This window comes from Melozone crissalis, unplaced genomic scaffold (assembly GCF_028551555.1).
Source record: "Melozone crissalis strain CALT ecotype California unplaced genomic scaffold, PUWL_Pcris_2 ptg000568l_1, whole genome shotgun sequence".
Lineage (NCBI taxonomy): Eukaryota > Metazoa > Chordata > Aves > Passeriformes > Passerellidae > Melozone > Melozone crissalis.
The window spans coordinates 200-25,907 of record NW_026536260.1 but is presented as its reverse complement, the minus strand read 5'-3'; the positions used below and the strand labels follow the sequence as shown (position 1 = coordinate 25,907).

Below are 25,708 nucleotides of genomic sequence, written 5' to 3'. Positions count from 1 at the left end.
TTGGTTTTGGGGGTCCCGGTTTGGGGGGGGGTTCCCGGTTTCGGGGTGGGGGTCCCCGGGTTGTGAGGTTTTGGTTTTGGGGGTCCTGGTTATGGGGTGGGGGTCCCGAGATTGTGGGGTCCCAGTTTTGGGGTCCCCAAAGTGGCGGGGGCCTCGAGGTTTTGGGGTTTTGGTTTTGGGGGTCCCTATTTTGAGGAGGGGGTCTCGGTTTTGGAGAAGAGGTCCCGACGTTTTGAGGTTTTGGTTTTGGCGTCCCCGTTTTGGTTTTGGGGGATCCCGGTTTTGGGGTGAGGGGCCCGGTTTTGAGGTTTTGGTTTGGGGGGTCGCGGGCTGTGGGGTCCCCAATTTGGGGGTCCCGATTTTGAGGGTCCCGGGCCTATAAGGTCGCAGTTTTTGGGGTCCCAAACCTGGACAGGTCCCGATTTTGGGGTGTCTCGATGTTGGGGTGGTCCCCAAACCTGAAGTGCTCCTGATTTTGGGGGTTCTGGGCTGTGGGGTCTCAATTTTGGGGGGTCCCGGGGCTGTAGGGTCGCAGTTTTGGGGGTCCCGGTTTTGGGGTCCCCAAAGTGCTCCCGATTTTGGGTGTTCTGGGTCCATAGGCTCCCAATTTTGGGGAGTCCCCGATTTTGAGGGGGCCCCCAAACTTGGAACGCTCCTGATTTTGGGGGTTCTGGGACTGTGGGGTCCCAATTTTCGGGGCTTCCGATTTTGGGGGGGTCACGATTTTGGGGGGGTTGTCCCCCCCAAACCTCCGCCCGCTAGGGGGCGCGAACAGCGCATGGCGCCGTAACCCCCACCCCATATTTGCATAACCCCGCCTATATCTGCATAACCCCACCCACATTTCACCCTAGCCCCTCCCTCTTTTCCCCTCCTCACGCCTCACCCAATCAGCAGCCGCCAGCCGCGCGGCCAACCAATAGGAATGCGCCGTTCCCATAAGCCGCACCCATTGTGGGCGTGGCCTCCCCTGAGGCGGCGGCGGCGGGCGGCGGGGCGGGAGCGGCGGCGGTTGCGGAGCCGCGGCCGCGCCGGGAGGGCCCCGGGGAGGCCTCGGGGGCCCCGGAGCGGCCCCGGAGAGAACCGGAGAGGGCCCGGGGAGAACCGGAGCGGGCCCGGAGCCATCCCCGGAGCCCCCGGGAGAACCGGAGCGGGCCCGGAGTCCCCGAACCGACCCCCGGAGCCAGCGCTGAGGCCTGAGCCGGCCCCGGAGCCGCGTCCCGGATCCCGTCAGAAGCCCCGACCCGACCCTCGGAGCCCCGAGCCAGCCCCGCAGCCTCTGCCCGGTCCCCGGAGCTTCCCCGCCGCCGCTGCCTCTCCCAGCCGCGGTCGCTGCCGGTTCCCGGCTCCCGTTCCCCCATCCCGGTTCCCTCCTGAGCCCCGAACCGGATCCTTCCCCCCCGTCCCGGCTCCGTCCGGGTCCCCGTTAGCCCCTTCCGCCATCTCGGTCCCCGCTCCCGGCCGGTTCCCCGCTCTCCCATCCCGGTTCCCGTTCCCCATCCCGGTTCCCATTCCCCCATCCCGTTCCCGGTTTTCCCCCGGTTATCACGGTTCCCCCTGTTGCCCCCGTTATCCCTCTATCCCGGTTACCCCCATTATCCCGGTTATTCCGGTACTCCCATTATCCCGGTGATCCCGTCACCCCTGTCACTCCCGTTACTCCCGTTACCCCCGTTATCCTGGTTACCCCATTTTCCCGGTTATCCCGTTATCCCGGGTATCCCGTTACCCCCATTATCCTGTTCTCCCCCGTTACCCCCATTTCCCCCCGTTGCCCCGGTGTTCCCGGTGTGCCGGTGCCATGCACCCGGCGGGGCCGGTCGCGCTCTCGCTGGGCTCGCTGGGGCTGCTGCGGCTGCTCGGGGCCCCGTGGGGCTGGAGCGCGGCGGCGGCGCTGGGGCTGGGGCTGGGCACCGGGGGGTGGCGGCTGCTCCGGATCATCGTGAAAACGGCACCGAGAGACCTCTTGTGAGTCACCGGGGACACCGGGAGGGCTTGGGGACACCGGGGATACCGGGGGGACGGGGCTGGGGCTGGGGCTGGGCACCGGGGGGTGGCGGCTGCTCCGGATCCTCGTGAAAACCGCACCGAGAGACCTCTTGTGAGTCACCGGGGGGGTTCGGGGACACCGGGAAGGGCTTGGGGGACACCGGGGATACCGGGGGGACGGCGCTGGGCTGGGGCTGGGCACCGGGGGGTGGCGGCTGCTCCGGATCCTCGTGAAAACCGCACCGAGAGACCTCTTGTGAGTCACCGGGGGGGTTCGGGGACACCGGGAAGGGCTTGGGGACACCGGGGATACCGGGGGGACGGCGCTGGGGCTGGGGCTGGGCACCGGGGGGTGGCGGCCGCTCCGGATCATCGTGAAAACGGCACCGAGAGACCTCTTGTGAGTCACCGGGGGGGGTTTGGGGGACACCGGGAGGGCTTGTGGACTCCGGGAGGGGCTTGGGGACACCGGGACACCCGGGGCGGGGTTGGGGGACACCGGGGACAGTGAGGGGACATCGGGCGGGACCCCCCCGGTGACCCCGCTTTGAGCCACGCTGACCCCCTCTGTCCCCAAGGCCGGCACTGACCCCGCTGACCCCAAACTCTGACCCCAAACCCCGAACTCTGACCCCCAAACCCCGAACTCTGACCCCCAAAACCCAAATCCCTGACCCCAAACCCTGAGCTCTGACCCTCCTGAACCCCCTGACCCCAAACTCTGACCCCAAACCCCCGAACTCTGACCCTCCTGAGCCCCCTGACCCCAAACTCTGACCCCAAACCCCGAACTCTGACCCTCCTGAGCCCCCTGACCCCAAACTCTGACCATCCCCAAATCCCTGACCCCAAACCCTGAACTCTGACCCTCCTGAACCCCCTGATCCCAAAGTCCTTGACCCCCAAACCCCAAACTCTGACCCCAAAACCCAAATCCCTGACCCCAAACCCCAAACTCTGACCCCAAAACCCAAATCCCTGACCCCAAACCCCAAACTCTGACCCCAAAACCCAAATCCCTGACCCCAAACCCCAAACTCTTACCCTCCCGAACCCCCCTGACCCCAAAGCCCCCTGGTCCCAAACCCCCGACGAGCTCTGACCATCCAAACCCACTGACCCCAAACTCTGACCCCAAACCCCAAATTCTGACCCCAAACCCCAAATTCTGACCATCCCAAACCCCCTGACCCCAAACCCTGAACTTCCCTGTCCCTCCCGAACCCCCTGACCCCAAAACTCCACAAAACTGACCCTGACCCCAAACCTGACCCCAAACCCCTGACCTTGACCCCAAACCTGACCCCAAAACCCCAAACCTGACCCCAAAACTCCCCAACACTGACCCTGACCCAAAACTGACCCCAAACCCCCAAACCTGACCCCAATTTTGACCCCAAACCCGCCAAAACTGACCTTGACCCCAAACCCCTGACCTTGACCCCAAACCTGACCCCAAAACCCCAAACCTGACCCCAAACCTGACCCCAAACCTGACCCCAAAACCCCAAACCTGACCCCAAAACTCCCCAACACTGACCCTGACCCAAAACTGACCCCAAACCCCCAAACCTGACCCCAAACCTGACCCCAAAACTCCAATTCTGACCCCAAATTCCTGACTTTGACCCCAAACCTGCCCCTGCCAATTCCATGGATTTTAGCCCCCCCCAAAAATCAGGAATTTCCCTTTTTCCCCCCAAATTCCCAAGGATTTGGGGCTCCCCTCACCCCCAGGGGTTGGGATCCCCCTTTTCCCATGGATTTGGGGCCTCCTAAAATCAGGAATTTTCCTTTTCCCCCAAAATTTGTGGTTTCTTCAGCAGGAATTGGGATTCCCCCTAAAAATCTCCTTAAAATTGGGATTTGCCCCCAAAAATCCCCCTAAAATCCCCCAAACCTCACAGATTTCATCCCAAAAAAAAACCCCAAAATTTCCCTTTTCTCCCCCTGGGAACCCCAAAAAAAACAAAATCCCCCCCAAAAATTTGGATTCCTCCTAAAATCCTCCCCCTAAAATTCCCCAAATCCCCAGATTTTATCCCAAAAACCCCCAAATTTTCCCTTTTCTCCCCCTGGGAACCCCAAAAAACCCCAAATCCAGGAGAACAAAACTCCTTTTATTCTTTTTTTTTTGGGATCCCTCAAAGGCTCCTCTGTTCCCTCTGCCAAAAAATTTCAGCTCCAAATTCCCTGGGAGCCCTAAAAAAAAGGGAATTTGGGACTTTTCCAACTTTTCTGGCCTCGACAATTCCCTGATTTTCCGGGTGGGAAGAAAGAAAAGGAAAAGGGAAATTCCCAATTCCGGCCTTTTTTTGGGGTCCTGATTAAAATTTTAGGGGAAAAACTCAGAAAATTTGGGGGGGATGAGGTTTGCTTAAAAACAGCAAAAAAAAAAAAAAGTGGGAAATAGGAAAAAAGTCTTAAAAATAATTAAAAATGTAAGAAAATGCCCAAAATAATTATGGAAAATGTGGAAAAAGACCCCAAAAACAATGGGAAAAGTGGAAATTCCCTCAAAATCATGAGAAACTTGCGGGGAAAACATCTCCAAAAATGAGGGGAAACATGGAAATACAGCAAAAAATAATAGAAATAGGGAAAACCCCTCAAAAATCATGGAAAATGTAGAAAACTGCCACAAAAATCCAGAAAATATTGAATTTCCCCCCCAAAAAATCATGGAAAACAGGGAAAAGCTCCCCAAAAATGAATTTTTCTTGGGAAAAATGCCTTGGAGAGGTTAAATAATGGTGGAAAATAGGGAAAACCATGGAAAATGTGGAAAATCCCCCTAAAATAATACAAAATGTGGAAACCCCTCAGCAAAACCCCAATAATTTTAGTTTCAGCCCAGTTTAATTTGAATTAATTAAATATTTAAATTTCAGCCCAGTTTAATTTGAATTAATTCAATATTTCAATTCCAGCCCAGTTTAATTTGAATTAATTCAAAATTTCAATTCCAGCCCAGTTTAATTTCCTTCTCCTTTAATTTAATTTTAGCCCGGTTTAATTTTAGCCCGGGGTCACCTCGAGCCTGGGGTTGAATTTAACTCCAGAGTTAAAATTAAATTCTCCCTGCTTTAATCACAACTTTAATCCCGACTAATTCCAATTTTGGTTGAGTTTAATTCCCAATTTCTCCCCCAAATTCCCATGAAATTCCCAGAAATTTGCCCAAAATTCCCATTTTTTTCCCCATTTTCCAGCAGGCTCTGGGTGCTGCTCCGTGACTGGCTCCAATCCACAAATCCTGAAAAATCCCAAATTTCAGTGCAAGGCCCCCAAAATTCCAATAAAATCCCCAAATTTCACTCCAGACCCCTCAAATTTCAGCCTAAAATTCCCAGAATTTCTCTCCAAAATTCGTGGAATTTTACTCCAAAACCCTCAAATTTCAGTCCAAAATTCCCAGAATTTCTCTGCAAAATCCCTGGAATTTCACTCCAGAAGCTCCAAATTTCAGCCCAAAATTCCCAGAATTGCTCTCCAAAATCCTTGGAATTTCAGTCCTAAATTCATGGAATTTCACCCCAAAATTCATGGAATTTCACTCCAAAACCCCAAATTTCTCGCCAAAATTCCCTTTTTTTTCCCCCCATTTTTCAATGGACTTTGGGTTCTTCTCCGTGTCCGGCACCGTTTCTGCCGGCTCCGGTTCAACCCCAATTTCTGCCCAAAATCCCCATAAAATCCCCAAATTTCACTGCAAAATCCCCAGAATTTCACCAAAATTCCCATTTTTTTTTCCCATTTCAGCAGCCTTTGGGTCCTTCTCCGCGTGCGGCTCCAGCTGTCCCGGCACTGTCCCAGGGCCCTGAATCCCCATAAAAACCCCAAATTTCACCCCAAACCCCCAAATTTCACCCCAAAACCCCCAAATATCCCTCTAAAATTCCCGAAATTTCACCAAAATTCTTGTTTTTTCCCCATTTTCCAGTGGACTTTGGGTTCTTCTCCGTGTCCTGCACTGGCTGTGCTTTAACCCAAATTTCCCATGGCTTAACGCCAACTTTCACCCAAAATCCCCATAAAAAACCCCAAATTTCACTGTAAAAACCCCAAATTTCACTATAAAATCCCCAGAATTTCACCAAAATTCTCTCTTTTTTCCCCGTTTCAGCGGCCTTTGGGTCCTGCTCCGCGTGCGGTTCCAGCTGTCCCGGCGCTGTCCCAGGGCCCTGAATGTCCATAAAAACCCCAAATTTCACTGTAAACCCCCCAAATTTCACTATAAAATCCCCAGAATTTCACCGAAATTCTCTCTTTTTTCCCCGTTTCAGCGGCCTTTGGGTCCTGCTCCGTGTGCGGTTCCAGCTGTCCCGGCGCTGTCCCAGGGCCCTGAATCCCCATAAAAACCCCAAATTTCACTGTAAACCCCCCAAATTTCACTACAAAATCCCCAGAATTTCACCGAAATTCTCTCTTTTTTCCCCGTTTCAGCGGCCTGTACGTGCTGCTCCGCGTGCGGTTCCAGCTGTCCCGGCACCGCCGCCGGTGCCGCTCGGTGCCGGCGCTGTTCGGCGGCGGTGGCGCGGCGCGTCCCGGCCAAGGCGGCGCTGGTGGACGCGGCGTCGGGCGCGGCGTGGTCGTTCTCGCACCTGGACCGGGTGTCCGACGCGCTGGCGCACCTGTGCCGCGGCCGCGGGCTCGGCGCCGGCGCCGTGGTCGCCGTGTTCATGGAGTCCCGGCCCGAGTTCGTGGCGCTCTGGCTCGGCTGGGCCAAGGCCGGCGCGGAGGCGGCGCTGCTGAGCTCGCACCTGCGCGGGGAGGGGCTGCTGCACGGCATCACCTGCGCAGCGCGCACGGGCAATCGTGTTCGGCACTGAGCTGGGAGCAGGTGAGAGATGGTGGGCACAGGTGGGCACAGGTGGGCTCAGGTGGGCACAGGTGAGGTGGGGAAGGGCTCAGGTGAGCAGGGTGGGCACAGCTCGCACCTGCGCGGGGAGGGGCTGCTGCACGGCATCACCTGCGCAGGCGCACAGGCTGTGGTGTTCGGCACTGAGCTGGGAGCAGGTGAGAGAGGGTGGGCACAGGTGGGCACAGGTGGGCAGGGAGGGGCTCAGGTGAGGTGGGGAAGGGCACAGGTGGGCACAGGTGGGCTCAGGTGAGGTGGGGAAGGGCACAGGTGGGCACAGGTGAGGTGGGGAAGGGCACAGGTGGGCACAGGTGAGGTGGGGAAGGGCACAGGTGGGCACAGGTGGGCACAGGTGAGCTGGGGAAGGGCACAGGTGGGCACAGGTGAGGTGAGGAAGGGCACAGGTGGGCACAGGTGGGCACAGGTGAGCTGGGGAAGGGCACAGGTGGGCTCAGGTGAGGTGGGGAAGGGCACAGGTGGGCTCAGGTGGGCACAGGTGAGGTGGGGAAGGGCACAGGTGGGCACAGGTGAGGTGGGGAAGGGCACAGGTGGGCACAGGTGGGCACAGGTGAGCTGGGGAAGGGCACAGGTGGGCACAGGTGGGCACAGGTGAGCTGGGGAAGGGGCTCAGGTGAGCAGGGATGGGCAGAGAGGGGCTCAGGTGGGCTCAGGTGAGCAGGGAGGGGCCATTTTTAAGGAATTTCACCCCATTTTTCAGGGACTTCCCCCCATTTAAAAATCAATTTTTTTTTTTCCACGATAAATCCAATTTTCCAGTGCAATTTTCTCCCGTTTTTGAGGAATTTTCTCCCGTTTTTTGCAGCCCTCTCCGAGGTGAGCTCTGCCCTGGGCCCGAGGCTGCAGAAATTCTCCTGGGGCCCCCCGGATTTGGGGCCCATCCCAGAGGGGACCCAGGCCCTGGAGCCCCTCCTGGAGAGAGCCCCCAAAACGCCCCTGCAGGACGGGCCCGGCAAGGGCATGGACGGTACAAAATTCCCACAATTTCCCCCATTTTCCCCTAATTTTTCCCAATTTCCCCCGATTTTCTCCCGTTTTCCCACAATCTTCCCTTGATTTCCCTGGATTTTTCCATAATTTTCCCCAATTTTTCACTGATTTCTTCTTAATTTTCCACAATTTCCCCCGATTTTCCCCTAATATTTCCCTTGATTTTCCCTGATTTTTCCCTGATTTTTCTCCCAGATTTTCCCTAATTTTTCCCTAATTTCCACAATTTCCCCATTTTCCCCCATTTAACCTGATTTCCCCCCATTTCTCCCAAATTTCCCCCCATTTCTCCCTATTTTCCCTGATTTTCCCTGATTTTCCACCATTTTACCCTGATCTTTCCCCTAATTTTTCCTCAAATTTGCCTGATTTTTACCCCATTTTCCCTTAATTTTTCTCTGATTTTCCTCTGATTTTCTCACAATTTCCTCGCTCCTGATTTTTTTCCCATTTTCCCCCATTTTTCCCGATTTCCTCTGAATTTCCTCTGAATTTCCTCTGAATTTCCTCTGATTTTTCCCTGATTTTTTCCCTAATTTTCTCTAATTCTTCCCTGATTTTTCCCCATTTTCCACCATTTCCCCCAAAATTTCCCCCATTTTCCCCAGTTTGTTCCCCACCCCAATTTCCCATGTTTTTTCCCCCATTTCCCCCATTTTCCCCCCATTTTCCATGATTTTTGGTATTTCCCCCCATTTTCCTGATTTCCCCTGATTTTCCCCGATTTCCCCCCCTTTTTTTCCCATTTTCCACCCAATTTTCCCCTGATTTTTCTGTAGTTTTCCCTGATTTTCCCCGTTTTCCTCCATTTTTTCCAAATTCTTCCCTGATTTTCCCCAATTTCCCAATTTCCCCCGATTTCCCCTGATTTTTCCCCAATTTTCCCCAATTTTATCCCCATTTCTCCCTGAAATTTCCCCCCATTTCCCTGATTTTCCCCAATTTCCCCAATTTTCCCAGATTTCCCCCTGATTTTTCCCCAATTTTATTCCCATTTCTCCCCGATTTTCCCCAATTTCTCAATTTTTTCCCAATTTCCCCTGATTTTGCCCCATTTCTCCCCAACTTGATCCCCATTTTCCCTGATTTTCCCCAATTTCCCCAATTTTATCCCCATTATTTTCTTAATTTCCCCTGATTTTGCCCGATTTCTCCCCATTTCCCCCCAATTTCCCCCATTTTTTCCCGATTTCGCGTGATTTGCCCCAATTTCTCCCCAATTTCCCCAATTTTATCCCCATTTTTCCCAATTTCCCCTGATTTTGCCCGATTTCTCCCCATTTCTCCCCAATTTTCCCCGATTTTATCCCAAATTTCCCCCATTTTTCCCCAATTTCCCCCATTTTTCCCCAATTTTCTCCATTTTTTCCCAGTTTTTTCCCCGTTTTTTCCCCGTTTTTATCCCCGTTTTTCCCGATTTCCCCTGATTTTGCCCCATTTTCTCGTCCCAGACCGTCTGTTCTACATCTACACCTCGGGCACCACCGGCCTGCCCAAGGCGGCCATCGTGGTGCACAGCAGGTGAGGGCGGGGCCGGGGGCGGGGCCGGGCTGGGCGTGGCCACGGGCGTGGCCAGCAATGGGTGTGGCCAGCAATGGGTGTGGCCATGGGCGTGGTCTCATTGGTGGGTGTGCTCACGGTGTGGGCGGTTATGGGCGTGGTCATTGATGGGTGTGGTCAGGAATGGGTGTGGTAATTGGTGGGCGTGGTCGTGGGTGTGGTCGTTGATGGGTGTGGTCGTGGTGTGGTCAATGATGGGTGTGGGCAGCAGTGGGTGTGGTCATTGGTGGGTGTGGCCTGTGACTGGTGTGGTCATTGGTGGGTGTGGTCATTGGTGGGTGTGGCCTGTGACTGGTGTGGTCAATGGTGGGTGTGGTCTTTGGTGGGTGTGGCCTGTGACTGGTGTGGTCATTGGTGGGTGTGGTCATTGGTGGGCGTGGCCTGTGACTAGTGTGGTCATTGGTGGGTGTGGTCATTGGTGGGCGTGGCCTGTGACTGGTGTGGTCATTGGTGGGTGTGGTCTTTGGTGGGTGTGGCCTGTGACTGGTGTGGTCATTGGTGGGTGTGGTCATTGGTGGGTGTGGCCTGTGACTGGTGTGGTCATTGGTGGGTGTGGTCATTGGTGGGCGTGGTCATTGGTGGGTGTGGTCAATGGTGGGTGTGGCCTGTGACTGGTGTGGTCATTGGTGGGTGTGGTCATTGGTGGGCGTGGCCTGTGACTGGTGTGGTCATTGGTGGGTGTGGTCATTGGTGGGCGTGGCCTGTGACTGGTGTGGTCATTGGTGGGTGTGGTCATTGGTGGGTGTGGCCTGTGACTGGTGTGGTCAATGGTGAGTGTGGTCATTGGTGGGTGTGGTCATTGGTGGGTGTGGCCTGTGACTGGTGTGGTCATTGGTGAGTGTGGTCAATGGTGGGTGTGGCCTGTGACTGGTGTGGCCATGGATGGGTGTGGTCATTGGTGGGTGTGGTCATTGGTGGGCGTGGCCTGTGACTGGTGTGGTCATTGGTGGGTGTGGTCATTGGTGGGCGTGGCCTGTGACTGGTGTGGTCAATGGTGGGTGTGTTCATTGGTGGGTGTGGTCATTGGTGGGTGTGGTCATTGGTGGGCGTGGCCTGTGACTGGTGTGGTCAATGGTGGGTGTGATCATTGGTGGGTGTGGTCATTGGTGGGTGTGGTCATTGGTGGGCGTGGCCTGTGACTGGTGTGGTCATTGGTGTGGTCAGGGGTGGGTTGTGGTCAATGGTGGGTGTGGTCAATGGTGGGTGTGGTCATTGGTGGGTGTGGTCAATGGTGGGTGTGGTCAATGGTGGGTGTGGTCATTGGTGGGTGTGGTCATTGGTGGGTGTGGTCATTGGTGGGTGTGATTGTGGATGTGGTTGGGAATGGGCTGGTCATGGGTGTGGTCATCAATGGGTGTGGCCATGGATGGGTGTGGTCAGCGGTGGGTGTGGCCATGGGTGTCCCAGGTTTGCCCAGGTGTATCTCAGGTACTCCAGCTGTGCCCAGCTGTGCCCAGGTGTATCTCAGGTACTCCAGCTGTGCCCAGGTGTATCTCAGGTGCCTCCAGCTGTGCCCAGCTGTGCCCAGGTGTATCTCAGGTGTCTCCAGCTGTGCCCAGCTGTGCCCAGGTGTATCTCAGGTGTCTCCAGCTGTGCCCAGGTGTATCTCAGGTGCCTCCAGCTGTGCCCAGCTGTGCCCAGGTGTATCTCAGGTGTCTCCAGCTGTGCCCAGCTGTGCCCAGGTGTATCTCAGGTACTCCAGCTGTGCCCAGGTGTATCTCAGGTGCCTCCAGCTGTGCCCAGCTGTGCCCAGGTGTATCTCAGGTGTCTCCAGCTGTGCCCAGCTGTGCCCAGCTGTGCCCAGGTGTATCTCAGGTGTCCCCAGCTGTGCCCAGCTGTGCCCAGGTGTATCTCAGGTGCCTCCAGCTGTGCCCAGCTGTGCCCAGGTGTATCTCAGGTTTCTCCAGCTGTGCCCAGCTGTGCCCAGGTGTATCTCAGGTGTCCCCAGCTGTGCCCAGCTGTGCCCAGTGTATCTCAGGTGTCTCCAGCTGTGCCCAGCTGTGCCCAGGTGTATCTCAGGTACTCCAGCTGTGCCCAGCTGTGCCCAGGTGTATCTCAGGTGCCTCCAGCTGTGCCCAGCTGTGCCCAGGTGTATCTCAGGTGTCTCCAGCTGTGCCCCTCCCCCCCCAGGTATTTCCGCATCGCCGCCTTTGGTTATTTCGCCTTCCGGATGCGCCCCGATGACGTCATCTACACCTGCCTGCCGCTCTACCACTCTGCAGGTGCTGCTTCCTCCTCATCGTCCTCATCCTCGTCCTCGTCTCGTTCTCCTCTTCCTCTTCTTCCTCCTCTTCCTCTTCTTCCTCTTTTCTTTCTCTCTTCCTTCTCTTGCTCCTCCTCTTCCTCCTCCTCTCCTTCCTCCTCCCCTTCCTCTTCCTCCTCCTCTCCTCCTTTTCCTCCTCTTCCTCTATCTCTTCTTCCTCTTCCTCCTTCTCTTGCTCCTCTTCCTCTCCCTCTCCTCCTCCTCTTCCTCTTCCTCTCTTCCTCCTCTATCTCTTCCTCCTCCTCTCCTTCCTCTTCCTCCTCCTCCTTCTTCTTCCCTTCCTCTCCTCCTCCTCCTCCTCTTCCTCCTTTCCCATTTCCATTCCTGTTTTATTTTCTCCATTTCCTTTCCCTCTTCCTGTCTCCTCCTCCTCCTTCTCCCTTCTTCCACCCCAAATCCACCCCAAATTTACCCCGAATTGATCCCAAATGTATCCCAAATTTATCCCAATTTGTTCTGGAATGTTCCATGGAACATCCTGGGGGTTGGGCAGTGCTGGATCCATCCCAAACAACCCAAATATCCAAAATTTACCTCAAATGTGTCCCAAATGTATCTCAAATCCACCCCAAATTTATCTCAAATCCACCCCAAATTTATCCCAAATCCACCCCAAATTTATCTCAAATCCACCCCAAATTTATCCCCAATTTACCTCAAATTCACCCCAGTATATCTGGAATTTACCGCGAATTTACCCCAATATATCTGGAATTTATCCCAATTTTGTCCCAAATTGACCCCAATTTTTCAGGGAACATCCTGGGTGTTGGATGCCGGACCCATCCCAAACACTCCAAATATCCCGAATTTACCCCAAATGTGTCCCGAAATTTATCCCAAATCCATCCTAAATCCACCCCAAATTTATCCCAAATCCATCCTAAATTTACCCCCATATATCTGGAATTTATCCCAATTTTATCCGAAATTGACCCCAAATTTACCCCAATTTTTCAGAGAACATCCTGGGGTGGGCAGTGCCAGACCCATCCCAAACACCCCAAATATCCCAAATTTATCCCAAATCCACCCAAATTTATCCCAAATTGATCCCAATTTGTTCTGGAATGTTCCAGGAAACATCCTGGGTGCTGGCAGTGCCTGGCCCACCCCAAATATCCGAAATTTATCCCAAATCCACCCCAAATTTACCCTGAATTGAACCCAAATTTACCCCAAATTTATCCCAATTTTATCCTGAATTTATCCCAATTTTACCCCAAATATTCCATGGAACATCCTGGTGTTGGGCAGCTCCTGACCCACCCCAAACATCCCAAATTTTTCCCAAATTTATCCCAAATATAACCTGAATTTAACCTGAATCCACCCCAAATTTATCCCAAATCCGCCCCAAATTGACCCCAAATTTTCCCGATTTCCAGGGAACATCCTGGGGGTGGGGGGAGCCCCTGACCCACCCCAAACACCCCAAAAACCCCAAATTGACCCCAAATTTACCCCGAATTTATCCTGAATTTAACCCAAATTTGCCCCAAATTTACCCCAATTTTACCTGGAATTTCCAGGAAAAATCCTGGGTGTGGGGCAGCTCCTGACCCACCCCAAACATCCCAAAAACCCCGAATTTACCCCAAATTTTCCCAAATTTTCTGGAATTTTCCAGGGAACATCCAGGGGGTGGGGGAGCCCCTGACCCACCCCAAACACCCCAAATTTACCCCAAATTTTCTGGAATTTTCCAGGGAACATCCAGGGGGTGGGGCAGTGCCTGACCCACCCCAAATTTACCCCAAATTTTCCCAAATTTTCTGGAATTTTCCAGGGAACATCCTGGGGCTGGGGCAGTCCCTGACCCACCCCAAAACACCCCAAAAACCCGAATTTACCCCAAATTTTCCCAAATTTTCCCGATTTCCAGGGAACATCCTGGGGGTGGGGCAGTGCCTCCTGCACGGCCTCACCGTCGTCATCCGCAGGAAATTCTCGGCCTCCAGATTTTGGGACGATTGTGTCAAATATCGCTGCACGGTGAGCCCCAAAATCCACGGATTTCCCCTTTTCTTCCTCTTTTTTCCCCATTTTCCCCTTTTCTGCCCCATTTCCCCTTTTTTCCCCTCATTTTCCCCCCATTTTCCCCATTTTTTTCTCCATTTTTCTCCATTTTTTATCTAATTTTTCCTTCGTTTTCCCCCATTTTCCCCATATTTTCCCCACATTTTTCCACATTTGTGCCATTTTTCCTTCAGTTCCCCCATTTCCCGCCTCATTTTCCCCCATTTTTTCTGTGCTTTTTCCATTTTCCCTAATTTTTCTTTTCATTTTCCCCTATTTTTTCTCCATTTTCCCACATTTTTTTCTCCATTTTTCTCCATTTTTTCCCTAATGTTTCCTTCATTTTTCCCCTATTTTTCCCACCTTTTTCCTCCATTCCCCCCCCATTTTATTCGCAATTTTTTTCCATTTTTTCTCTCATTTTCCATCCATTTTTCCCTCTTTTTTTTTCCTCCACTTTTTCCATTTTTCTCCCATCTTTCCTTCGTTTTCCCCCCATTTTTCCCCATTTTCCCATTTTTCACATTTTTTCTGGTTTTTCCTTCATTTTCCCCCATTTTCTCCCCTTTGTTTTTGGCATTTTTCCCTAAATCCCGTTTTTTTTCCCAATTTCCCTGTATGTGGTGCAGTCCATGGCGGAGCTGTGCCAGTACCTGCTGGCCCCGGCGTTGACTGATCCAAATCCCATTTTTGAGTGATTTTTTGCCCGAAAATCCCATTTTTTTCACCCCAAAATCCCATTTTTTCCGGGATTTTTCCCCCCAATGCCATTTTTTTTGGCAATTTTTTACCAAAATCCTTTCTTTTTCCCCCAATTTCTCCCCAGGTGGTGCAGTACATCAGGGAGCTGTGCCGGTACCTGCTGGCCCAGCCCGTGACCAACTCTAAATCCCAATTTTTAGTGATTTTTTGCCCCAAAATCCCATTTTTTCACCCCAAAACTCCATTTTTTCACCCCAAAACCCAAATTTTTCACTTTTTTCCCCATTTTCCCCCTTTAGGTGGTGCAGTGCATCGGGGAGCTGTGCCGGTGCCTGCTGGCCCAGCCCGTGACCAACTCTAAATCCCAATTTTTAGTGATTTTTTCACCCCAAAATCCATTTTTTCACCCCAAAACTCCATTTTTTCACCCAAAAATCCAATTTTTTTACTTTTTCCCCAATTTCTCCCCCAGGTGGTGCAGTACATCGGGGAGCTGTGCCGGTGCCTGCTGGCCCAGCTTGGCCATCACACAAATCCCAATTTTTAGTGATTTTTCACCCCAAAATCCCATTTTTTCACCCCAAAACTCCATTTTTCACACCCCAAACCCCAAATTTTTCACTTTTCTCCCCAATTCCCCCTTTAGGTGGTGCAGTGCATCGGGGAGCTGTGCCGGTACCTGCTGGCCCAGCCTGTGACTGACTCCAAACCCCATTTTTTGACCCCAAAATCCCATTTTTTTGGGGATTTTTTGCTGAAAATCCTCTTTTGTTTTGGCATTTTTTACCAAAATCCTGTATTTTCCCCCCATTTTCCCCTTTAGGTGGTGCAGTGCATCGGGAGCTGTGCCGGTACCTGCTGGCCCAGCCTGTGACTGACTCCAAACCCCATTTTTTCACCCCAAAACCCCATTTTTTCACCCCAAAACTCCATTTTTTCACCCCCAAACCCCAAATTTTTCACTTTTCTCCCCATTTCCCATGTAGGTGGTGCAGTACATCGGGGAGCTGTGCCGGTACCTGCTGGCCCAGCCGCGCCGCGAGGCCGAGCGCCGGCACCGGGTGCGTTTGGCCGTGGGCAATGGGCTGCGGGCGCCGCTCTGGGCGCCGTTCCGCGAACGCTTCGGCATCGCCCGCATCGGCGAGTTCTACGGCGCCACCGAGTGCAACTGCAGCGTGGCCAACCTCGACGGAAAGGTCAGAGAAAATACCCAAAATATCCACAAAAATCCCCAAAAAAAATCCCCCCAAAATTGGGAAAAGATTGGGGAAAAAACGGGGGAAAAATGGGAAAAAAACAGGGAAAAAATCCCTTAAAAATGGGAGTTCTACGGCGCCACCGAGTGCAACTGCAGCGTGGCCAACCTCGATGGAAAGGTGGGGAAAATACCCAAAATATCCACAAAAATCCCCCCAAAATTGGGAAAAAATTGGGGAAAATATGGGGGAGAAATTGAGGAAAAATGGGCTAAAAATGGGAGTTCTACAGGGCCACCGAGTGCAACTGCAGCGTGGCCAACCTCGACGGAAAGGTGGGGAAAAAATGGGGAAAAATGGGCAAAAAATCTGGGAAAAATCAGGAAAAGATTGGGGAAAATGTGGGGGAGTAATTGAGGAAACACGGGGAAAACACGGGAAAAAATGGGAGTTCTACAGGGCCACCGAGTGCAACTGCAGCGTGGCCAACCTCGATGGAAAGGTCAGAGAAAATACCCAAAATATCCACAAAAATCCCCAAAAAAATCCCCCCAAAATTGGGAAAAGATTGGGGAAAAAACGGGGGAATAATGGGCAAAAAACAGGGAAAAAATCCCTTAAAAATGGGAGTTCTACGGCGCCACCGAGTGCAACTGCAGCGTGGCCAACCTCGATGGAAAGGTCAGAGAAAATACCCAAAATATCCACAAAAATCCCCAAAAAAAATCCCCCCAAAATTGGGAAAAGATTGGGGAAAATCAGGGGAATAATGGGAAAAAAACAGGGAAAAAATCCCTTAAAAATGGGAGTTCTACGGCGCCACCGAGTGCAACTGCAGCGTGGCCAACCTCGATGGAAAGGTCAGAGAAAATACCCAAAATATCCCCAAAAATCCCCCCAAAAATCCCCCCAAAATTGGGAAAAGATTGGGGAAAAAACAGGGGAATAATGGGCAAAAAACGGGGAAAAAATCCCTTAAAAATGGGAGTTCTACGGCGCCACCGAGTGCAACTGCAGCGTGGCCAACCTCGATGGAAAGGTCAGAGAAAATACTCAAAATATCCACAAAAATCCCCAAAAAAATCCCCCAAAATTGGGAAAAGATTGGGGAAAAAACGGGGGAAAAATGGGAAAAAAACAGGGAAAAAATCCCTTAAAAATGGGAGTTCTACGGCGCCACCGAGTGCAACTGCAGCGTGGCCAACCTCGATGGAAAGGTCAGAGAAAATACCCAAAATATCCACAAAAATCCCCAAAAAAAATCCCCCCAAAATTGGGAAAAGATTGGGGAAAATCAGGGGAATAATGGGAAAAAAACAGGGAAAAAATCCCTTAAAAATGGGAGTTCTACGGCGCCACCGAGTGCAACTGCAGCGTGGCCAACCTCGATGGAAAGGTGGGGAAAATACCCAAAATATCCACAAAAATCCCCAAAAAAATCCCCCCAAAATTGGGAAAAGATTGGGGAAAAAACGGGGGAAAAATGGGAAAAAAACAGGGAAAAAATCCCTTAAAAATGGGAGTTCTACGGCGCCACCGAGTGCAACTGCAGCGTGGCCAACCTCGATGGAAGGGTGGGGTAAAATTAGGAGAAAAATGGGAAAAATGGGCAAAAAATCTGGGAAAAATCGGGAAAAGATTGGGGAAAATATGGGGGAGTAATTGAGGAAAAATCCCTTAAAAATGGGAGTTCTACGGCGCCACCGAGTGCAACTGCAGCGTGGCCAACCTTGACGGCAAGGTCAGAGAAAATGGGGAAAAATGGGGAAAAAATCTGGAAAAAATCCCCCAAAAATTGGGGAAAATATGGGGGAGTAATCAAGGAAAAACAGGCGAAAAATGAGAATAAAATGGGGTAAAAAATGGGAGTTCTATGGCGCCACCAAATGCAACTGCAGCGTGGCCAACCTTGACGGGAAGGTGGGGAAAAAATGGGGAAAAATTGGGGAAAAATGGGCAAAAAATGTGGAAAAAATCGCCTCAAAAATCGAGGGGAAAATGGAGAAAAAACGGGCAAAAAACGGGGGAAAAATCCCTTAAAAAATGGGAGTTCTACAGGGCCAGCAAGTGCAACCGCAGCGTGGCCAACCTCGATGGGAAGGTGAGAGAAAATGGGGAAAAATGAAAAAAATATCCTAAAAAAAAATGGGGAAAAACTGGGGAGAGATTGGGGAAAAATTGGGGGGGAAATGGGCAAAAAATGGCAAAGAAATGGGGAAAAAATGGGAAAAAAATGGGAGTTTTACGGGGCCACCGAGTGCAACTGAAGGTGGGAAAACTGGGGGAAAATCCCTCAAAAATACAGAAAAAATCCGGAAAAAATTGGAAAAAAACTGAAGGTGGGAAAAAAAGGGAAAAAAAAGGGAAAAAATGGGTCCAAAACTTGTTTAAAAATTCCCCTTTTTTTTTCCTAATTCCCCCATTTCTCTCCTGATTTTCTCAATTTTTTAATTTCCCTTTTTTTTTTTAATTTCCCTTTTTATGATAAATTTCCCCCATTTCTCCCCCATTTTTCTCAATTTCTCCCCTGATTTTCCCCATTTTTGTGCAGCTTTTTCCCCATTTCTCAGCCATTTTTCCACCATTTTTGGGCCGATTTTCCCCATTTTTTTCCCGTAATTCCCCCATTTCTCTCCCGATTTTCTCCTTTATTTTTTTTTAATTTCCCTTTTTTTTTTAAATTTCCCATTTTTTAATAAATTTCCCCCATTTCTCCCCCATTTTTCTCAATTTCTCGCCTGATTTTCCCCGTTTTTGTGCAGCTTTTTCCCCATTTCTCAGCCATTTTTCAGCCGTTTTTCCCCATTTCTTTCCCCTAATTCCCCCATTTCTCAACCGATTTTCTCCATTTTTTTTTAAAATTTCCCCATTTTTTTTTTAATTTCCCATTTTATAACAATTTTTCCCTCCCAGGTGGGCGCCTGTGGGTTCAACAGCCGCCTCCTGCCCAACATTTTCCCCATTTTTCGGCCGTTTTCCCCCATTTCTCGCCCGATTTTCTCCTTTATTTTTTTTAATTTCCCTTTTTTTTTAATTTCCCATTTTTTAATAAATTTCCCCCATTTCTCCCCCATTTTTCTCAATTTCTCGCCTGATTTTCCCCATTTTTGTGCAGCTTTTTCCCCATTTCTCCGCCATTTTTCAGCCGTTTTTCCCCATTTCTTTCCCCTAATTCCCCCATTTCTCAACCGATTTTCTCCATTTTTTTTTTAAATTTCCCCATTTTTTTTTTAAATTTCCCCTTTTTTTTTTTAAATTTCCCATTTTATAACAATTTTTCCCTCCCAGGTGGGCGCCTGTGGGTTCAACAGCCGCCTCCTGCCCAACGTTTACCCCGTTCGGCTGCTCCGCGTCCGTCCGGACTCGCTGGAGCTGCTCCGGGATTCCCGCGGCCTCTGCATCCCCTGCGCCCCAGGTGGGCCCCAAAACCCCAAAATTCACCAAAAATCCCCTTTTTGGCCCCAAAAAATTGGGCATTCCCCAGGGTTTGGGGGTCCCAAATGGGATTTTCCACCCGGGATTGGGGGCAGGAGTTGGGGAATCCCAAAGGGCTCCGGGTTGGTCCAAAAAATTTGGGGTCCTTTTGAGTTGATCCCAAAAAAATTTTGGGTCATTTACTCCCATGTCCATAAATTTTGGGGTTATTTTCAGTAGATCCAGTAAAATTTGGGGTCATCTTGAGTTGATCCCATAAATTTTGGGGTCATTCTCTTCCATACACGTAAATTTTGGGGTCATTTTGAGTTGACCCCAAAAAATTTGAGGTAATTCTCTGCCATTCCCATAAATTTTGGGGTCATCTTGAGTTGATCCCATAAAATTTGGGGTCATTTCGAGTTGATCCCAAAATTCACCAAAAATCCCCTTTTTAGCCCCAAAAAATTGGGCATTCCCCAGGGTTTGGGGGTCCCAAATGGGATTTTCCACCCGGGATTGGGGGCAGGAGTTGGGGAATCCCAAAGGGCTCCGGGTTGGTGCCGTAAATTTTGGGATTATTTTGAGTTGATCCCAAAAAAATTTGGGGTTGTCTTGAGCAGGTCCCATAAATTTTGGGGTCATTTTGAATTGAGCCCAAAAATTTGAGGTAGTTTTCTGCCATTCCCATAAATTTTGGGGTCATTTTGAGCTGATCCCGTAAAATTTGGGGTCCTTTCGAGTTGATCCCAAAAAAATTTAGGGTAATTTACTCCCATGTCCATAAATTTTGGGGTTATTTTCAGTAGATCCCGTAAAATTTGGGGTCATCTTGAGTTGATCCCATAAATTTTGGGGTCATTCTCTTCCATACACGTAAATTTTGGGGTTATTTTGAGTTGATCCAGTAAAATTTGGGGTCATTTCGAGTTGATCCCAAAATTGAACCAAAAATCCCCTTTTTAGCCCCAAAAAATTGGGCATTCCCCAGGGTTTGGGGGTCCCAAATGGGATTTTCCACCCGGGATTGGGGGCAGGAGTTGGGGAATCCCAAAGGGCTCCGGGTTGGTCCAAAAAATTTGGGGTCATTTTGAGTTGATCCCAAAAAAATTTGGGGTTGTCTTGAGCAGATCCCATAAATTTTGGGGTCATTTTGAGTTGAGCCCAAAAATTTGAGGTAGTTTTCTGCCATTCCCATAAATTTTGGGGTCATTTTGAGCTGATCCCGTAAAATTTGGGGTCATTTCGAGTTGATCCCAAAAAAATTTTGGGTCATTTACTCCCATGTCCATAAATTTTGGGGTTATTTTCAGTAGATCCAGTAAAATTTGGGGTCATCTTGAGTTGATCCCATGAATTTTGGGGTCATTCTCTTCCATTCCCATAAATTTTGGGGTCATTTTGAGCTGATCCCGTAAAATTTGGGGTCCTTTCGAGTTGATCCCAAAAAAATTTAGGGTAATTTACTCCCATGTCCATAAATTTTGGGGTTATTTTCAGTAGATCCCGTAAAATTTGGGGTCATCTTGAGTTGATCCCATGAATTTTGGGGTCATTCTCTTCCATACACGTAAATTTTGGGGTCATTTTGAGCTGATCCCGTAAAATTTGGGGTCCTTTCGAGTTGATCCCAAAAAAATTTAGGGTAATTTACTCCCATGTCCATAAATTTTGGGGTTATTTTCAGTAGATCCAGTAAAATTTGGGGTCATCTTGAGTTGATCCCATGAATTTTGGGGTCATTCTCTTCCATTCCCATAAATTTTGGGGTCATTTTGAGCTGATCCCGTAAAATTTGGGGTCATTTCGAGTTGATCCCAAAATTGAACCAAAAATCCCCTTTTTAGCCCCAAAAAATTGGGCATTCCCCAGGGTTTGGGGGTCCCAAATGGGATTTTCCACCCGGGATTGGGGGCAGGAGTTGGGGAATCCCAAAGGGCTCCGGGTTGGTCCAAAAAATTTGGGGTCATTTTGAGTTGATCCCAAAAAAATTTGGGGTTGTCTTGAGCAGATCCCATAAATTTTGGGGTCATTTTGAGTTGAGCCCAAAAATTTGAGGTAGTTTTCTGCCATTCCCATAAATTTTGGGGTCATTTTGAGCTGATCCCGTAAAATTTGGGGTCATTTCGAGTTGATCCCAAAAAAATTTTGGGTCATTTACTCCCATGTCCATAAATTTTGGGGTTATTTTCAGTAGATCCAGTAAAATTTGGGGTCATCTTGAGTTGATCCCATGAATTTTGGGGTCATTCTCTTCCATTCCCATAAATTTTGGGGTCATTTTGAGCTGATCCCGTAAAATTTGGGGTCCTTTCGAGTTGATCCAAAAAAATTAGGGTAATTTACTCCCATGTCCATAAATTTTGGGGTTATTTTCAGTAGATCCCGTAAAAATTGGGGTCATCTTGAGTTGATCCCATAAATTTTGGGGTCATTCTCTTCCATACACATAAATTTTGGGTTATTTTGAGTTGATCCCGTAAAATTTGGGGTCATTTCGAGTTGATCCAAAATGGAACCAAAAATCCCCTTTTTGGCCCCAAAATAATTGGGCATTCCCCAGGGTTTGGGGGTCCCAAATGGGATTTTCCACCCAGGATTGGGGGCAGGAGTTGGGAAATCCAAAGGGCTCGGGGTTGGTCCAAAAAATTTGGGGTCATTTTGAGTTGATCCCAAAAAATTTTGGGTCATTTACTCCCATGTCCATAAATTTTGGGGGTATTTTCAGTAGATCCCGTAAAGTAAAATTTGGGGTCATCTTGAGTTGATCCCATGAATTTTGGGGTCATTCTCTTCCATTCCCATAAATTTTGGGGTCATTTTGAGTTGATCCCATAAAATTTGGGGTCATTTCGAGTTGATCCCAAAAAATTTTGGGTCATTTACTCCCATGTCCATAAATTTTGGGGTTATTTTCAGTTGATCCCGTAAAATTTGGGGTCCTTTTGAGTTGATCCCAAAAAAATTTTGGGTCATTTACTCCCATGTCCATAAATTTTGGGGGTATTTTCAGTAGATCCAGTAAAATTTGGGGTCATCTTGAGTTGATCCCATAAATTTTGGGGTCATTCTCTTCCATACACGTAAATTTTGGGGTCATTTTGAGTTGACCCCAAAAAATTTGAGGTAATTCTCTGCCATTCCCATAAATTTTGGGGTCATCTTGAGTTGATCCCGTAAAATTTGGGGTCATTTCGAGTTGATCCCAAAATTCACCAAAAATCCCCTTTTTAGCCCCAAAAAATTGGGCATTCCCCAGGGTTTGGGGGTCCCAAATGGGATTTTCCACCCGGGATTGGGGGCAGGAGTTGGGGAATCCCAAAGGGCTCCGGGTTGGTCCAAAAAATTTGGGGTCATTTTGAGTTGATCCCAAAAAAATTTTGGGTCATTTACTCCCATGTCCATAAATTTTGGGGTTATTTTCAGTTGATCCCGTAAAATTTGGGGTCATCTTGAGTTGATCCCATGAATTTTGGGGTCATTCTCTTCCATACACGTAAATTTTGGGGTCATTTTGAGTTGATCCCGTAAAATTTGGGGTCATTTCGAGTTGATCCCAAAATGGAACCAAAAATCCCCTTTTTGGCCCCAAAAAATTGGGCATTCCCCAGGGTTTGGGGGTCCCAAATGGGATTTTCCACCTGGGATTGGGGGCAGGAGTTGGGGAATCCCAAAGGGCTCGGGGTTGGATGGGGTTGGTGCCAAAAAATTTGGGGTCATTTTGAGTTGATCCCATAAATTTTGGGGTTATCTTGAGTTGATACCGAAAAATTTGAGGTAGTTTTCTGCCATTCCCATAAATTTTGGCGTCATATCGAGTGGATCTCCTAAATTTTGGGGTCCTCTTAGTTCAATCCCAAAAAATTTGGGGTCGTCTTGACTCGATCCCAAAAAATTTGGGGTCATTCCTTTGTCATTCCCATAAATTTCTGGGGTCATCTGGAGCTGATCCCAAATATTTCCCATGGATTCCGGGATCCCATTCCCATTTCCTTGGGGGTTTTGGGATGGAATTCCCATTTCCCATGAATTCTGTGATCCCATTCCCATTTCCCATGAATTCCGTGATCCCATTCCCATTTCCCATGGAATTTGGGACCCCATTCCCATTTCCCCATGGAATTTGGGATCCCATTCCCATTTCCCCTGGATTTTGGGATCCCATTCCCATTTCCCCATGGATTCCATGATCCCATTCCCATTTCCCCATGGAATTTGGGATCCCATTCCCATTTCCCCATGGATTTTGGGATGGAATTCCCATTTTCCCATGGATTCCATGATCCCATTCCCATTTTTCCCATGGAATTTGGGATCCCATTCCCATTCCCCATGGATTCCATGATCCCATTCCCATTTCCCCATGGAATTTGGGACCCCATTCCCATTTCCCCATGGAATTTGGGATCCCATTCCCATTTCCCCATGGAATTTGGGACCCCATTCCCATTTCCCCATGGAATTTGGGACCCCATTCCCATTTCCCATGGATTTTGGGACCCCATTCCCATTCCCCATGGATTCCACAATCCCATTCCCATTTCCCACGAATTTTGGGACCCCATTCCCATTTCCCCATGGATTCCATGATCCCATTCCCATTTCCCCATGGAATTTGGGACCCCATTCCCATTCCCCATGGATTCCATGATCCCATTCCCAGTTTTCCCATGGATTTGGGATCCCATTCCCATTTCCCTGGGGATTTGGGACCCCATTCCCATTTCCCCATGGAATTTGGGACCCCATTCCCATTCCCCATGGATTCCATGATCCCATTCCCATTTCCCCATGGATTCCATGATCCCATTCCCATTCCCCATGGATTCCATGATCCCATTCCCATTTCCCCATGGAATTTGGGATCCCATTCCCATTCCCCATGGATTCCATGATCCCATTCCCATTTCCCCATGGATTTTGGGACCCCATTCCCATTCCCCATGGATTCCACAATCCCATTCCCATTTCCCACGAATTTTGGGATCCCATTCCCATTTCCCCATGGATTCCATGATCCCATTCCCATTTCCCCATGGAATTTGGGACCCCATTCCCATTCCCATGGATTCCATGATCCCATTCCCAGTTTTCCCATGGATTTGGGATCCCATTCCCATTTCCCTGGGGATTTGGGACCCCATTCCCATTTCCCCATGGATTCCATGATCCCATTCCCATTCCCTGGGGATTTGGGATCCCATTCCCATTTCCCCATGGATTTTGGGATCCCATTCCCATTCCCCATGGATTCCATGATCCCATTCCCATTTCCCCATGGATTCCATGATCCCATTCCCATTTCCCCATGGATTTTGGGATCCCATTCCCATTCCCCATGGATTCCATGATCCCATTCCCATTTCCCCATGGATTCCATGATCCCATTCCCATTTCCCCATGGAATTTGGGACCCCATTCCATTTCCCCATGGATTCCATGATCCCATTCCCATTTCCCCTTGAATTTTGGGACCCCATTCCCATTTCCCTGGAATTTGGGACCCCATTCCCATTTCCCCATGGATTCCATGATCCCATTCCCATTTCCCCTTGAATTTTGGGACCCCATTCCCATTTCCCTGGGAATTTGGGACCCCATTCCCATTTCCCCATGGATTCCATGATCCCATTCCCATTTTTCCCACGGATTTTGGGATCCCGTTCCCATTCCAGGAGAGCCCGGCCTGCTGGTGGGCCGCATCGACCAGCGGGACCCCCTGCGCCGCTTCGACGGCTACGTCAGCGCCGGCGCCACGCGCAGCAAGATCGCGCACGACGTGCTGGCCAAGGGCGACCAGGCCTACCTGTCAGGTGGTCCCCGCCGGAATTCCCAAATTCCGGCCCCAAATCCCGGGAATTTCACCCCTGGGACGCCCCAAAGGCTCGGGAGTCAATGGGGATTTCCTGGAGCGATGGCGAAAAATTCCAGGATTGGTTTTGGGGTCTTCTCGCCGTTCCCAGGGGATGTTTTGGGGTCTTTTCCCATTCTTGGGTGACGTTTTGGGGTTTTTTCCCACTTTCCATGGGAATTCCTGGAATTCCCACCCCAAATCCCGGGATTTTCCCCCTCGGGACGCCCCAAAGGGCTCAGGAGTCAATGGGGACTTCCTGGAGCGACGGCGAAAAATTCCAGGATTGGTTTTGGGGTCTTCTCCCCATTGTCAGGTGAATTTTTGGGTTTTTTCCCACTTTCCATGGGAATTCCTGGAATTCCGGCCCCAAATCCCGGGATTTTCCCCCTCGGGACACCCCAAAGGGCTCGGGAGTCAACGGGGATTTGGCCAAAATCCTATGTTGGCTTTTGGGGTCTTCTCGCCGTTCCCAGGGATGTTTTGGGGTCTTTTCCCATTCTTGGGTGACGTTTTGGGGTTTTTTGCCACTTTCCATGGGAATTCCTGGAATTCCCACCCCAAATCCCGGGATTTTCCCCCTCGGGACGCCCCAAAGGGCTCAGGAGTCAATGGGGATTTCCTGGAGCGACGGCGAAAAATTCCAGGATTGGTTTTGGGGTCTTCTCCCCATTGTCAGGTGAATTTTTGGGTTTTTTCCCACTTTCCATGGGAATTCCTGGAATTCCGGCCCCAAATCCCAGGAATTTTTGGGCCGTTTGCCCCATTCCCAGATGGGATTTTTTGGGAATTCTTTTTGGGACTTTTTTCCCCCGTTTCTGAGGGAAATTTTTGGGCATTTTTCC

At 50.1% G+C, this 25,708-nt stretch overlaps 1 protein-coding gene across 1 annotated transcript; it reads left to right on the top strand.

Moving 5' to 3' along the window:
- Positions 1-1,801: 1,801 nt before the first annotated feature.
- On the top strand, positions 1,802-24,825 carry LOC128950384 (long-chain fatty acid transport protein 1-like; the record flags this gene model as incomplete). The annotated part of the gene is given in 11 exon segments (XM_054295267.1): positions 1,802-1,968; positions 6,436-6,514; positions 6,516-6,801; positions 6,970-7,008; positions 7,674-7,835; positions 9,310-9,379; positions 11,549-11,640; positions 13,567-13,676; positions 15,389-15,598; positions 18,887-19,013; positions 24,688-24,825. Coding segments are annotated over 11 exon segments (1,480 nt in total), but the record flags the coding sequence as incomplete, so codon positions are not given.
- Positions 24,826-25,708: the final 883 nt, after the last annotated feature.